This window comes from Dasypus novemcinctus, chromosome 19 (genome assembly GCF_030445035.2).
Source record: "Dasypus novemcinctus isolate mDasNov1 chromosome 19, mDasNov1.1.hap2, whole genome shotgun sequence".
Classification (NCBI taxonomy): domain Eukaryota; kingdom Metazoa; phylum Chordata; class Mammalia; order Cingulata; family Dasypodidae; genus Dasypus; species Dasypus novemcinctus.
The window spans coordinates 38,100,086-38,112,913 of record NC_080691.1 but is presented as its reverse complement, the minus strand read 5'-3'; the positions used below and the strand labels follow the sequence as shown (position 1 = coordinate 38,112,913).

Genomic DNA, 12,828 nt, shown 5'->3' with positions numbered 1-12,828 from the left:
TGTCATCTTGCTGCATCAGCTCTCTATGTGTGCGGCACCACTCCTGGGCAGGCTGCGCTTTTTTTGTGCAGAGTGGCTCTTCTTGCAGGGCACATTCCTTGCATGTGGGGCTTCCCTGTTGGGGAATACCCGTGCATGGCACGGCACTCCTTGCGCACATCAGCACTGCATGTGGGCATGGGTCAGGAGGCCCTGGGTTTGAACCTTCGACCTCCCATGTGGAAGGTGGACGCCCTATCCGTTTGGCCAAATCCACTTCCTTCAACTTGTTTTCAATTATAGGTAACTGTGAGAATCTGATGAGACCAATGGATCACTTTCCCAGAAAAGTAAGAATACAACACATTCTAATCAACATGGATCACAGGTTAAGAGCCCCCTGCTAGAGTCAGACAAGAGGTAAAGAGCAAAGAAACACCTAGTCTATTGCAAGAAAGTAAATGACACAACTGAGGTTGCTCCAAGAGCAAGGTTAGACTGGGCTAGCAGGAGGGGGGCTAATACAGGGCTGCTTCCCATACTCAGAAGCAGAGGGAGGGAAGCAGATGTGGCTCAAGTGACTGAGCTCCCGCCTACCACATGGGAGTTTCCAGGTTCAGTTCCCAGTGCCTCCTAAAGAAGACCAGCAAGACAGTGAACTATTGCGATGGGCAGGCATAGCAAGCTGACGCAACAAGAGCCGTGAGGAAAACTTAATGAGATGCAACAAAGCAGGAAGCAGAGGTGGTGCAAGTGATTAGGCACTTCTCTCCCACATCAGAGGTCCCAGGTTCAGTGCCTGGTGTCTCCTAAAAAAAGAAGACCAGCATACAAGAAACAGACACAGCAAATGCAAACAACGAGGGGGTGGGGAGAAGTAAACTTAAAAATCTTAAAAAAAAAAAGAAGGGAAGTGGATTTGGCCCAACGGATAGGGTGTCCGGCTACCACATGAGAGGTCAAAGGTTCAAAACCAGGGCCTCCTGAACCATGTGGTGAGCTGGCCCACGCTCATGCGTGCAAGGAGCACCGTGCCACGCAGGTGTGTCCCCCGCAGAGGGGAGCCTCACGTGCAAGGAGTGCACCCTGCAAGAAGAGCCGCCCAGCGCGAAAAAAGTGCAGCCTGCCCAGGAATGGCGCTGCACACATGGAGAGGTGATGCAGCAAAACTGACGCAACAAAAAGAGACACAGATTCCCGGTGCCACTGACAAGAATACAAGTGGGCACAGAAGAACACACAGTGAATGGACACACAGAGCAGACAACTGGGGGCGGGGGTGGCGGGGAGAGGAAAGAAATTTAAAAAATAATAAATAAATAAATCTTAAAAAAAAAAAAAGCAGAGGGAGGTATGGGTTATAGATGGTGCTCTGTGTGACCACCAGCTTAGTAAGCTGTGCTGTCTGTGTATTGTCTACTGGTGGAAAGGCCAACTAAGAAATCCCTCCCAAAGAGACATGTAAATGATCAGACTGGAAAGCAGAGCTTTGAATCAAAGCAACCCAAGTTGAAAAGGGTGGTGGATGGTGTGTGTGTGTGTATGTTAAGGCGTGGGAGAAAGATTGTTAAAATAGTGATAAGAAAGGCTTTCTGAATTGGCCAAAACAAAGACGCTTTCTCCAGTTATAAACAAGGGCTGGAAGGGATTGGAAGAGGACACCAGAAATTTTTTTTTTTTAAGTACTGAGTGGGCCCATCTTACCTGCAATAGTTATGCTCACCCAGGCCTCCCTCCCCGTTGGGGTATTTCAGAGTGTTGTAGGGATGCTGAAAAGTCTCGTTCCAGAACAGACATGGCTTCCCGCCTTGCAGGGCTGTCCAGTTCTGCGTTCCCCTATAATCCGCACCATTGGCTGTAAAACACTCTAGGAGAAAGAAAAGACAGAGCAAACTAATTTTCTGGCAACATCTACAGTCTCCTCCCCTCTCTTGTTGATGTTTTATTTGTTTTGCTTGGAACAAGCTGAAAATGGAAAGTGTCTTGCTAGATCCTGGACACAGTGCAGTTACCACTGCTGGGGCTACATATATCTGGAACAAGGTACCCTCCAAATGCTAGGCTCATCTTGGCACCAGTGTGCCCACAGACACTAGGACATTTTCCCTAAAGAATACAGATCCCAGTTAGGATACACGCAGGGAACTGAGATGTGTTGAAGTGCACAAAATGAACCAGAAAACCCCCAAATCTGGGAACAGTTGGTAATAGCCACATCCATGTGGGATTCTGGGCACTCTGAGGGGGTCGCTGCTCTCGCCAGTGTCTCTGGATGGTAACTAGAACCAGGTCACCACTGTAACTGAGCCCTCCCCTCTAGTCTGAAAGGCTGCACTGACACTTGGATTTAATAAGACCATCGGATACAGCAATGCTTTGGAATCCCAATCACACAAGCCTGAGAATGACTCACATTCCCTGGTAATGAATAACAGTCTTCTCCATGCTGTTTGAGGCCAAGGTGCAACCAAACAGTCAACATGAGGGTTGCGATGGCATTTTCTCTCACCTTTTTCTGAAATTCCTTCCTACAAGACACACTGAAAATGGCCTGAGGTCCCAGTTTAATAAAATGACAAATCCTTGCAGGTGCAACAATGTGCTTCTCGGCCTTTAGGGAGATGGGAACTGAGGCTGATAGGATTTCCCCCCACATATTGCATGCATTAAACTCACAGAGGTTCATGAGAAAGGCACAGTACAAAGAGCAATTTTTAAAAATTAGCTTAGTTCAAACTGACAGATAGAAGCACTTCAAACGCTTCTTTAAGATGTATCACCAGAAACCTGACAACCTGGTGGCATTGCACTAACGTTCTTAGCACTCCTGCTTGCTTTCTCCTGGCACATCTTGACCTATCACTTTCAGTGTTAATGACTCTCCCCACCGCCTCCTAGTGTAGACTGTTTGCCTCCTTCAGCCGAAGCATGTTAATAACATGAGCACATCTTTATTCTGGAAGGCACTTCTTTTTAATATTTAAAAACTACCCACATGACATCACTCTTTCTGTACCCCCATTCTCCCAACATCTGTGCTCTGTGTTTCTGGCTGCAATGGCAGTTTTATGGATAGCCAAAATAATCTGAACTTCCAGGCTATACAGAAACCTGATCTATTTATCATGTTGCATAGAGTCTGAGTGAACAAAAAAAGTGCAAAGGTAACTGGAGGAGGCTTCTCAATGTAGCATAAAATACACTGAACCTAGAGACTAAAGCCCAGGCTTCTCATGCTGGACCTGCTACTGACCAGCTGTGCAACGCTGGACAAATCACCAACAACCACATCATCACTGATGTGTTCAAGTTCTGTTTGATACATAGTTATAAACGTATCAACTTAGCAACTACCCAATGGAAAGGCAGCCTTCATACCCAGATTTAACAGCTGGGCCAACTGGGGGCACAAACAAATTAAGAAATTTGTCTGAAACAGTCTCGCTCCAGAGAATGGACTCAACCACACCCTATACTGACTCTGGGAGGAGCCCCTAGCACCCTTGCTTCCCAAATCCTCTCATTCACGTCCGCTTCCAATGCATCAGTGAATCCTTTGACTTTCTTAATATATATCTTCTGGAGCTGCCCTCTCCGTGCTTTTTCCAGTTCCCCCACTTAAATCCTGTTCAACATCAGAAGACAGCAATCTCATTCAGGTCTCCCTGTTTCCATTTTTTCTTTTAACCTTTTTTTAAAATTTCCACCCCTTCCCACCCACCCCAAGAAAGCTCCCTCTGTCTGTCAGCTCATTGTCTGCGCACCTTCTTTAGGAGGCACCTGGGACCTCCCATGTGAGAGGTGGATGCCCAATTGCTTGAGCCATATCTGTTTCCCCTGCTTCCACTTTTGATCCCCTACAAACCACCTTCCACGCAGGACTCAGAGTTCTTAGGAAAATGGAAGCGCTCAGAACAAAACCCAAACTCTTTACTGTCATTTACAAGGTCCCATATGGGGCCCCAGCCTCTCCCTCCCACTGTACCCCAAGCTCTTCCCCTTTTCACTTGCTATGTGCCAGCCACAATGGTCTGCTTTTAATTTTGTAAACACACCATACTACTTGCTGCCTGAAATGTTCTTCCCTAATACGACCCATAGCAGATGGGTTTCTAAACATTGCCTCCTCAGAAAACTCTTCCCATCATCTGCTCTCCTATTTTTCTGCCCTTCTGAGTTTGTTTGCTTTATAGCACTTTTTATTATGACTAGACATATGAATGAACTGTGTGTGTACATACATTCCACGCCTGGAATGGGATCTGGGAGTCTGTCAGTCTAAAAAGTTGCCCAGGTGACTCTGCTAAGTAATCAGGTTTGGGAACCACTAAACTAAATGATTCTCAGATCACTCAGCCAACCTTTGCCAACTGCTAGAATTTTAATTGCTTTCAAACTACATAAATTTGGTAAAAGCAATGAGAAAGTTGTTTTTTACATAAGGGTCTTGTAGCTTGCCTGCTGTGTGTTAGTATATCTTTTTCTCCTATCAATGATAGTTGAGGAGTGATCCAGGAACCAGAAATGCAAGCAGACCAATGGAAGATCTTAGCAACACAGGGAAACCTAAAGGACCTGAGGTCACTGTTCTCAGAGATTCAAATGACTTGCTTTGCAACTCAAAGGAAGGTGGCAGCCATCCATGGATGTGACCATGTTCTTAAGAATGAGGATGACGTAGCATCTGGGATTGGGGAGGGGACAGTGTAAGCTTGTTTACTTTGGTCTGTTTTTCCCAGACCCACGGGGGAAACTAAGGCAATGTGCCAGATTTTATTATTTTTTTAACCAGAGTTACCTGATGTGTGTCAGTTGTAAAATGTGTGAATAAAAGAAAGAAAAAAAGAATAAAAATCTGGAGTGTTCTAGATTTCAAGTTATGTGTGCCTCTTGATTTCATCAGAATATTAGGGTATATACTAGGTAATGGCAACCCAGCCTCCCTTATTTTCTACGGCTAGGAAACTACATAAGTTTTGGCTAATCAAGGAGTAGCTTAAATCAATTTAAATATTCACATGGCAGTTGTATATTATGTATTCAATGAAAGCCAATAAGTGATGGCAATAGATCTAATAGCTAAGATATTATCCATCAATTCATTCAGCAGATATTTATTCAAAACTATTGCGTGCCCAATATCGTTCACAGCAAGGGGGCTACAGTGTGACCAAAGACCCAGTATTCATGGAGCTTACTTGTTAACAGGGGAGACCCATTCATAATAAATCAATCAAAATTAATATCAGGCTATGATCAGCACTATAAGAAAAATGAAGCAGAGGAAAGAGGTGGAGACAGAATGCTGGTGGGTGGGTCAGGGAAGGCCTGCAGAGGAAGGGACATCTGAGTAGACAGGGATGGAGGGACATCTGAGCAGAGGGGATGAAGGGAGATGAAAGCCCCGGGAACCTGTGGGACGAGTGTTATGGCAGAGAGGACAGCAAGAACAAAACTCCTGCAAGCAGTAAGGTACTTGGCAGGTTTGAGAGACTATAAAGCAATTCCTTGAACTTGGCAGGAGTAGGGAAAGTGAGGGGGAATGGATAGATGGGAAACGGAAGGGGCAGGCAAGTCCAGGTCATGTAAGGCTTGAGGTTATATAAATTTGATTTTGGTCTGTGTTCTAAGTATTAGGTGGAGATATAGACCGGGCAGGTTGAGCAGGGAAATGACACAATGTAGCTTAAGTTTAATAGAACCGTCTGCTGTTAGATGGAGGAAGAATCAGCCAGATGAATATAGAAGGAAGGCAGGGCTGCCATTTACTACCATGGGGGGACTCAGGGAAGGCAGTCTGTGGGGTGGAATAAAAGATTTGGTTTTTGGATAGGTTAAGTCTGAGACATCTTTCAGAAAATTAAATGGAGATGCAAGAGAGCAGAAGGCCAGAAGTCTGCAGTTGAGGAAAGAGGCAAGGCTGGAGGTAGAAATGGGGTGGCCACCAGGACGCAACACGCGAGTAGACAGAGATGAGCCTGGTGCTGAGGTCTGGGACCCTCTAACTCTTGGGGTCTGGAAAGAGGACGGAGGAAGTGCTGGCTGTGAGTAGAAGGAAAGCTAGGAGGGTGCATGGGTCTTGAGAGTCACGGGAGGAAATTGTTCAGAGAAGGAAGGCACAATAAACTGAAAAGTGCTGCTTTCTTTCCCATGTTCTCTATGCCAGTCCAATTGCTTCACAGCATTCATCTCTATTCGACCCTACCTCTCCAGCGGAAGCTCCAAATCTTTTGTTTTGGGGAATAAATGAAAATAGGTCTTCAGGGAGTTCTAACAGCCTGGGAGAAATTTAGTAGCACAACAGAAAACTAACCAAACAAAATAAAACAAAAAAAATCTCTGAGGCTGGCATCAAAGCATTCAGAGGATTAATTCCACCCTCTAAATTGAGAATCCCTTATCTTTTTCCCCATCACCAAAATCCTCCAAGTAAGGAATGTGGGATTTTTTTTTTTTTAATTGGAGAAGCTAATATTATTAAAATTCTCTTGAGATGAGTACAATCACACAAGGATATGAAAATCCTTGGCTGGGAATCTCTGGGTAAATGTTTTTATTCACACCTGATTGTTCTCTGTGGGACTCGCTGCTGTATTAGCCTGGAGGTCATTGCCATGGTAGTAAGATCTAAAGGCATGGAATATATTTGGGTGAAAGCTCAATACTCTTTCACTGCTAATAAAAGCTAGCTGGAATTTTCTCTCATGCAAAATATCATTGTTCATTATACTTAGAATTTAGAAGGGTTAGGTATAGAGAAAAGACTGATACATTTTATTGCATGTTTTCTAAATTTTGATATTTATACCTCAAAATCCAGAATCTCAATGCTATCTGTACATAAAATTATTTGAAGTTTTCAATCAATTTAGAGTGTAACCTGCAGAAGACCTAGAAATCTTTCCAAAGGTATTTTTCACATTGAAATTCCCCAAGTCAGTCTACCCAATGACATAATGGGGTATAGTGTAACAGTTTATTAATTGCACATACTGGCAATGGAGAGCTAGAGCTCACATCTCGTAAAGAGAGGGTGGCAATGACAGAGGCCTGACCTCAGAGAGGTCAGGATCTCCTCTCTGTCAGGATGGAAAGAGCATCCGTGGAAAGGACAGTGGTAAGGACAATGAGGAGCATGAGTCCTGCTCAGGCTCTAACTCTGTGGCTCACTGGTGACACTAGCACTTTTTAAAAAAATCTCTGAAATGAGGGAGTTTGGTTAGATCAGGAGTCCTAATCTTTTTAGGGAAACAAAGAGATTCCTTGGAGAACCCATTGAAAGATATGGACCTACTCCCCAGAAAAACATCCTACACACATTTTACATACAATTCTAGAAGTGTTTATGGAGCCCCTGAAGCTCTTCTGTGCAGTCCCAAGGATCCATTAACTGTAGGTTAGAAACCCCCTAAATAAGCTGACAGCTACAGAATACAACACACACACACACACAGAACTTTATAGGATTTAATTTTGAGGGTTATAAAAAAGTGTAAATCAAATACTTTTCTCAGTAAGGGATATTCTATTCCTTAGCAAGATTTATAAAGTTGAAGACTATGTGATCATGAAGTTCTACAAGTAAGTCATTCCTAATTACGCAATTTGCCTGAAACCATGTTTTTGAGAAATAGAAAAGATTTCTCATATTGAGTCAAGAATATTCTGAGTTTTCTGGTAGAACTACTAATTGGACCTCTATATGTAATGTTTGTGAGTGTCAATGTGTTTTATTATTTTTCTTTTTTTAATCAACCAAGTTAGTCTCTGTTCTATATGGGACTACTTATCTCTCCTGATCCTATGTTGGATGAATCTGGCTGGTTTTGGCCTATTTTAAAATCAACATGAATTAATACACATTACAATCAATTGTGGCATTTAAGACAGCAGAAAACATTTTCAAATGGGAATATCTTCTGTTCTTTTAAAGATGTCTACAAAATGTGGCAGGTGGGTAGAATACAAAAATACAAGGCTTAGGTAGAAAAAGCTCTTTTTAACACTGAGAGGGCAACATGACAGTGTTGTCAAATGTTCGTATGACTTATACCTGCTGCTCTCTGGGGTTTCAAGTACAGACTGGTGCCCCGTGGGTAATACTTCAAACCCCATCTCACTAGGCCAATCACCCTTTGCCCTCAGAAACTTAAAAGCACTCCAGGAATGCTTATTTCAGATGTGTGGAACCCCGTAGTAAAGAGGCAGTGGCTCTGGGAAGACAGTAGTTCCTGACCTCTCCCTGACCCCCACTCCCTCCCAAATCAGGCCATGAAAGGGCATTCTACCCCTTTTAATAATGACATTTCAACTGCATGGATTCCCCCGGATTTATGGAGGAAGGTTATCATAATCTAGGCTAGAGAGGGGATGGTGTGGGGGGGAACATCATCTACACACTGAGGGTGACTAAAATAAAGAAGAAATGACCCAGAAATGTGGTTGACACAGTGTGGTCTTGAGCAAATCATCCAGACGCTTTGGGCTTTGGTTTCTTCATCTATGAAATAAGAGCATTTGAGCCAGAGGGGCTCAAAGTCCCTTTCCACTACACTTCAAATATACTATAATTTCAAGGTTCTATCAAAACAGAACCTAAGGTGGGATGATGTGACTGGAAAGAATGGATGGCTAAAAATCTCTTTCAGGCTTAAAATTCTCTAATAGACATGAGAATTCTATGGTAAACGAAAAGTAACTTGCTTCCCATGGGGTCCTCCATCTGAAGCAGCACTTAAGGACTCTTACTGGGAAGCGGATGTGGCTCAACTGAGAGAGCATCTGCCTACCATATGGGAGGGTCCTGGGTTCGATACCCAGGGCCTCCTGATCCACGTGGTGAGTTGGCCCAAATGCAGAGCTGCTGCATGCAAGGAGTGCTGTGCCATGCAGGGGTGTCCCCACGTGGGGGTGCCCCACACGCAAGGAGTGTGCCCTGCAAAGAGAGCCACCCCACGTGAAAAAAGTGCAGCCCACCCAGGAGTGGCACCACACACAAGGAAAGCTGATATAGCAAGATGACGCAACAAAAAAAGAGACGCAGTTTCCCAGTGCCACCGAGGGTGCAAGAGGACACAGAAGAACACACAAGTGGACACAGAGAATAGACAAAGGGGAGAGGGGGAGAAATAAATAAAATAAGTCTTTGGAGGAAAAAAAAGGACTCTTATTGCTTGAAAGAAACTATATTGTCAACAAATAAATTACAAGGAAGAAAAATACAGAGGGGATACCTATAGGTTACTAGAGACTTAAGAGTCACATCAACTAAGCATACCTTGTTTCAGCCTGGATTTAAGTTGTGAAAAGTACCAACGAGCCACTGAGGGAGCTCTGGACATAGACAGGGCAGGTGATGTATTAAGGAATTACTGTTGATTTTTCAGGTGTGATAGTGGTATTATAATCATGTTTTTGAAAGGAGTCCTTATCACGGAAAGACACACACTGAAATATTTTACAGATGAGATGATGTGATACCTGGGATTGGTTACAAAATGAACTAGCGTGGGGAGTGAAGAGAGTCAGAGGAAATAACATTGCCCATGGTTGAGGGTTGATAACCATGGAAACTGGGAAAGGAAATACACACAACTCCATGATACTCTCCTCTCTATTTTTGTGTATGTTCAAATCTCCCATTAACAAAAAGTTTAAAGAAAGGACATCTTGAAAACAGTTACTAACAGGTTGTTTTACAGTTAATTCACCTTAGCCTCTTTCCAGAACTATAAACAAACTCAGTCAGTCATAAATTCAGTCATCTAAAATCTAGACATTTGCATACCACATCATGATCTTGGACAATGTATTATTAACAGTGCAAAATTGCCATAGAACTAGCAACATTTTTGCCCATAGTAGAATTACTACCAAAAAAATTACTGTAATTTTTAAAGTATTAGTAGTTTTTCCATTAAAATATCTTCTAGGTCTTCCTTTTCATTGAAAGAGATAAGTCCTTAAAAATAGTAACAGAAGAAAAGGCCAAAGTGATTCTGACTAAAGAAAGTGATTCTGACTCAAAGTGATTCTGACTAAAGAAAGTATACTTTTGGAAGGTTACTGGCTGTCTTCAATTTGAATTTCCCATTTATTCATCTCCATTAGATGAAATATTTAATTATTTAAGAGAGTATTCCAAGAAAAACTGAACATACAGAAAGCATAGAGCAAGAGGTTTAAAATCAGAAGACCCATGCAGGGAAACGGACTTTGGCCCAGTGGTTAGGGCGTCCGTCTACCACATGGGAGGTCTGGTTCAAGCCCCCGGCCTCCTTGACCCGTGTGGAGCTGGCCCATGCGCAGTGCTGATGCGCGCAAGGAGTGCTGTGCTACACAGGGATGTCCCCCGCGTAGGGGAGCCCCTCGCGCAAGGAGTGCACCCATAAGAAGAGCCGCCCAGCGCGAAGGAGGGAGCAGCCTGCCGAGGAATGGCGCCGCCCACACTTCCTGTGCCGCTGACGACAACAGAAGCGGACAAAGAAACAAGACGCAGCAAAAAGACAGAAAACAGACAACGGGGGAGGGGAATTAAATAAATAAAAATAAATCTTTAAAAAAAAAAAAAAACAAGACCCATGCAAACACTTTAGACAGGGGCCCTTACTATTTAAATTTATAAAAATTGACAAACAGATAATTATCAAGGCAGAGAAGGTCCAGGATGCAGTGGTGGCATGGATAAAGAAAGCTCTTTTCCCATCTAGTTCCAAATCTAATGTGCTTCACTTCCACCCAAGAAGGTTCCATTGGAAAACCTACTATGGTTGTCATTGTGAAGTGTGTACATTTTTTCACTTAGATAGTCATCATGAATATGTAACGGTGCCTGAGGAATTTATATTTATAGTTAGGATACTACAAACACACACAGTCATCAGATTGAACACCAAAAGAGTTATTGAGAAAAAATGCCCACTGACATACCAGCATCCAGCTCTATAATGCATACAGGGAAATTAGCTGATCCTCAGTTAAAGAATAGACTCACGAGGACAGTTAGGAATGAATGGCTCTGCAGGACTCTAAGAAAAACATTTCATTAATTGATGGATTTCACTCCTGGTACTGAAAGGGCATAATTCTAACACACTTTGGTGACAGTACATCTCCTGATGTAACATGTGAGCATGAACGGATCTACTTTGGATACTTATTTATGTAGTGGATAAGCTGAACCCTCCTCAATCTTGAAATAAAATTTCACACTAGAAACAGTTTTCACATAAGGAAACAAGAAGCATAAGATGTTTTAAAACTCAAAGTTCAGTTGTCTGATAGACACCATCTAAGTTTATATCAGTAAGCTCTAAAGGAAACAAAAAAAGACAAAATATGGAGAACTATTTGAATGCTCTAGGTCTAGAACAAATATCACTCTATTCCTAGAGAATCCAGGGGCTACAAAACAAGTTCCATGGCACCTGTAACCACAGCTCTTGAAGGATTTGATTGCCTTGAAATGCTACTGCTGAAGAAGCACCTGGTCCTGCTTCTACTAGTCCATGAATTTCTTGAGCATCTTACTCATCTTTGTCTCCTCAGCAACTATAGACCACACAGGTGTCTGGCAAATGTTTATTTTATGAGGGAATGAAGCAGGTGTATGGGGAAATAGGAAGAAAAAAAAAATCCATTTCAGACATATGAGTTCCCTCACCAATCTATGCCTCTAGACTAGTCTCATGACTTAACCTAGCAATAACCTATGAGACGCTCCAGGAAAGTTTATGTAAATCAAGTATTTGGAAAGCAAATACTTGCCATTGAAGCGAGGAATGTGTGCTATTTAAAGAAAATCTATGGTAAAGTCCTTTGAAACGTGGAATAATCAACACCTCTTTTTATGAATAAAGATTTTCATATTCTTGAGTCTGCTTTAAGCAGGAGACACCTGGCTCAAATCTTGCCTTACCATCACTTGAGCGAACTTATTTCATATTCTCTGGAGCTCTCAATCAGACTAAAGAGAGACAAAATGAATGGACACAATCCAACTTCTGGACAAGTTTCATCAGTACTGCCTGTGCCCTATTTTTAATTTTAGATGGAAAGAAAGTTCCCCAATAATGAAGTCCTGGAAGGCAGCCAGTGCTGCCTGGGGGCCAAGCTCTGGACTATTTGACTTCCCTTGGTTGATGTGGGATGGACAAATATGAGAGTTCCCGAGTGGGGAGCTGATTGTCAGGTAGACAGCATATCTCTATAGCATATCTTTAAACTAAAACCCAAAGCAACAAAGTTGTAGTTGTCTCTGAATTGGCACAGGGAGGAATCCTGTCAGAAAAGCTGGGTAACACACTAATTAGTCCCAACATAAAAATCTGACTTAAGTTCTGGGTGTCAGAAGCTCTGCCAGGGAGACAGTGTGGGACAGAAGAAAAGATTCCATATAGCACTGACTTAAATAGGCAGTGTTATCATCTGTAGCCACCAGAACAATAAGAATAAGGGCAGAGCATGGCTAACGAATTGATTTTGACAGGCAGAGGTTTAAAGTTTCATGTAGTATTTCAAGGCTCTAGAGTAGTGTTGCCAGATTTAGCAAATAAAAATACAGGACATAGAGTTTGAATTTCAGAGACACAACTAATGCTTTTTAAGATAAGTATAATCTAAATATTGCATGAGACATACACTGAAATTCAAATTTAACTGGGCATCCTGTATTTAATCTGGCAATCCTACTCTAGAGAGCAGAATGATACAATGAATCCCAGACCTCCTTCCTCCATTAAGGTTTCTGAAATGCTGTCCACAGAAATACCTAAGGAGTTTAGATATATTGTGAAGAGCCTTTTTTCTTAAGAGTGAAAACCACAGTTGCCTGTTCCTAGGTCACAGTGA

At 42.7% G+C, this 12,828-nt stretch overlaps 1 protein-coding gene across 3 annotated transcripts in view; it reads right to left on the bottom strand.

The window, feature by feature from the left end:
• KREMEN1 (kringle containing transmembrane protein 1) overlaps window positions 1-12,828 on the bottom strand; it is an 83,970-nt gene that overhangs the window by 63,580 nt on the left and 7,562 nt on the right. For all 3 annotated transcript variants that reach the window (XM_058281583.2, XM_058281584.2, XM_058281582.2), the window contains exon 2: window positions 1,684-1,846. In XM_058281583.2, coding sequence (XP_058137566.1) covers window positions 1,684-1,846 — 163 coding nt within the window. The remainder of the gene's footprint in view (window positions 1-1,683; window positions 1,847-12,828) is intronic.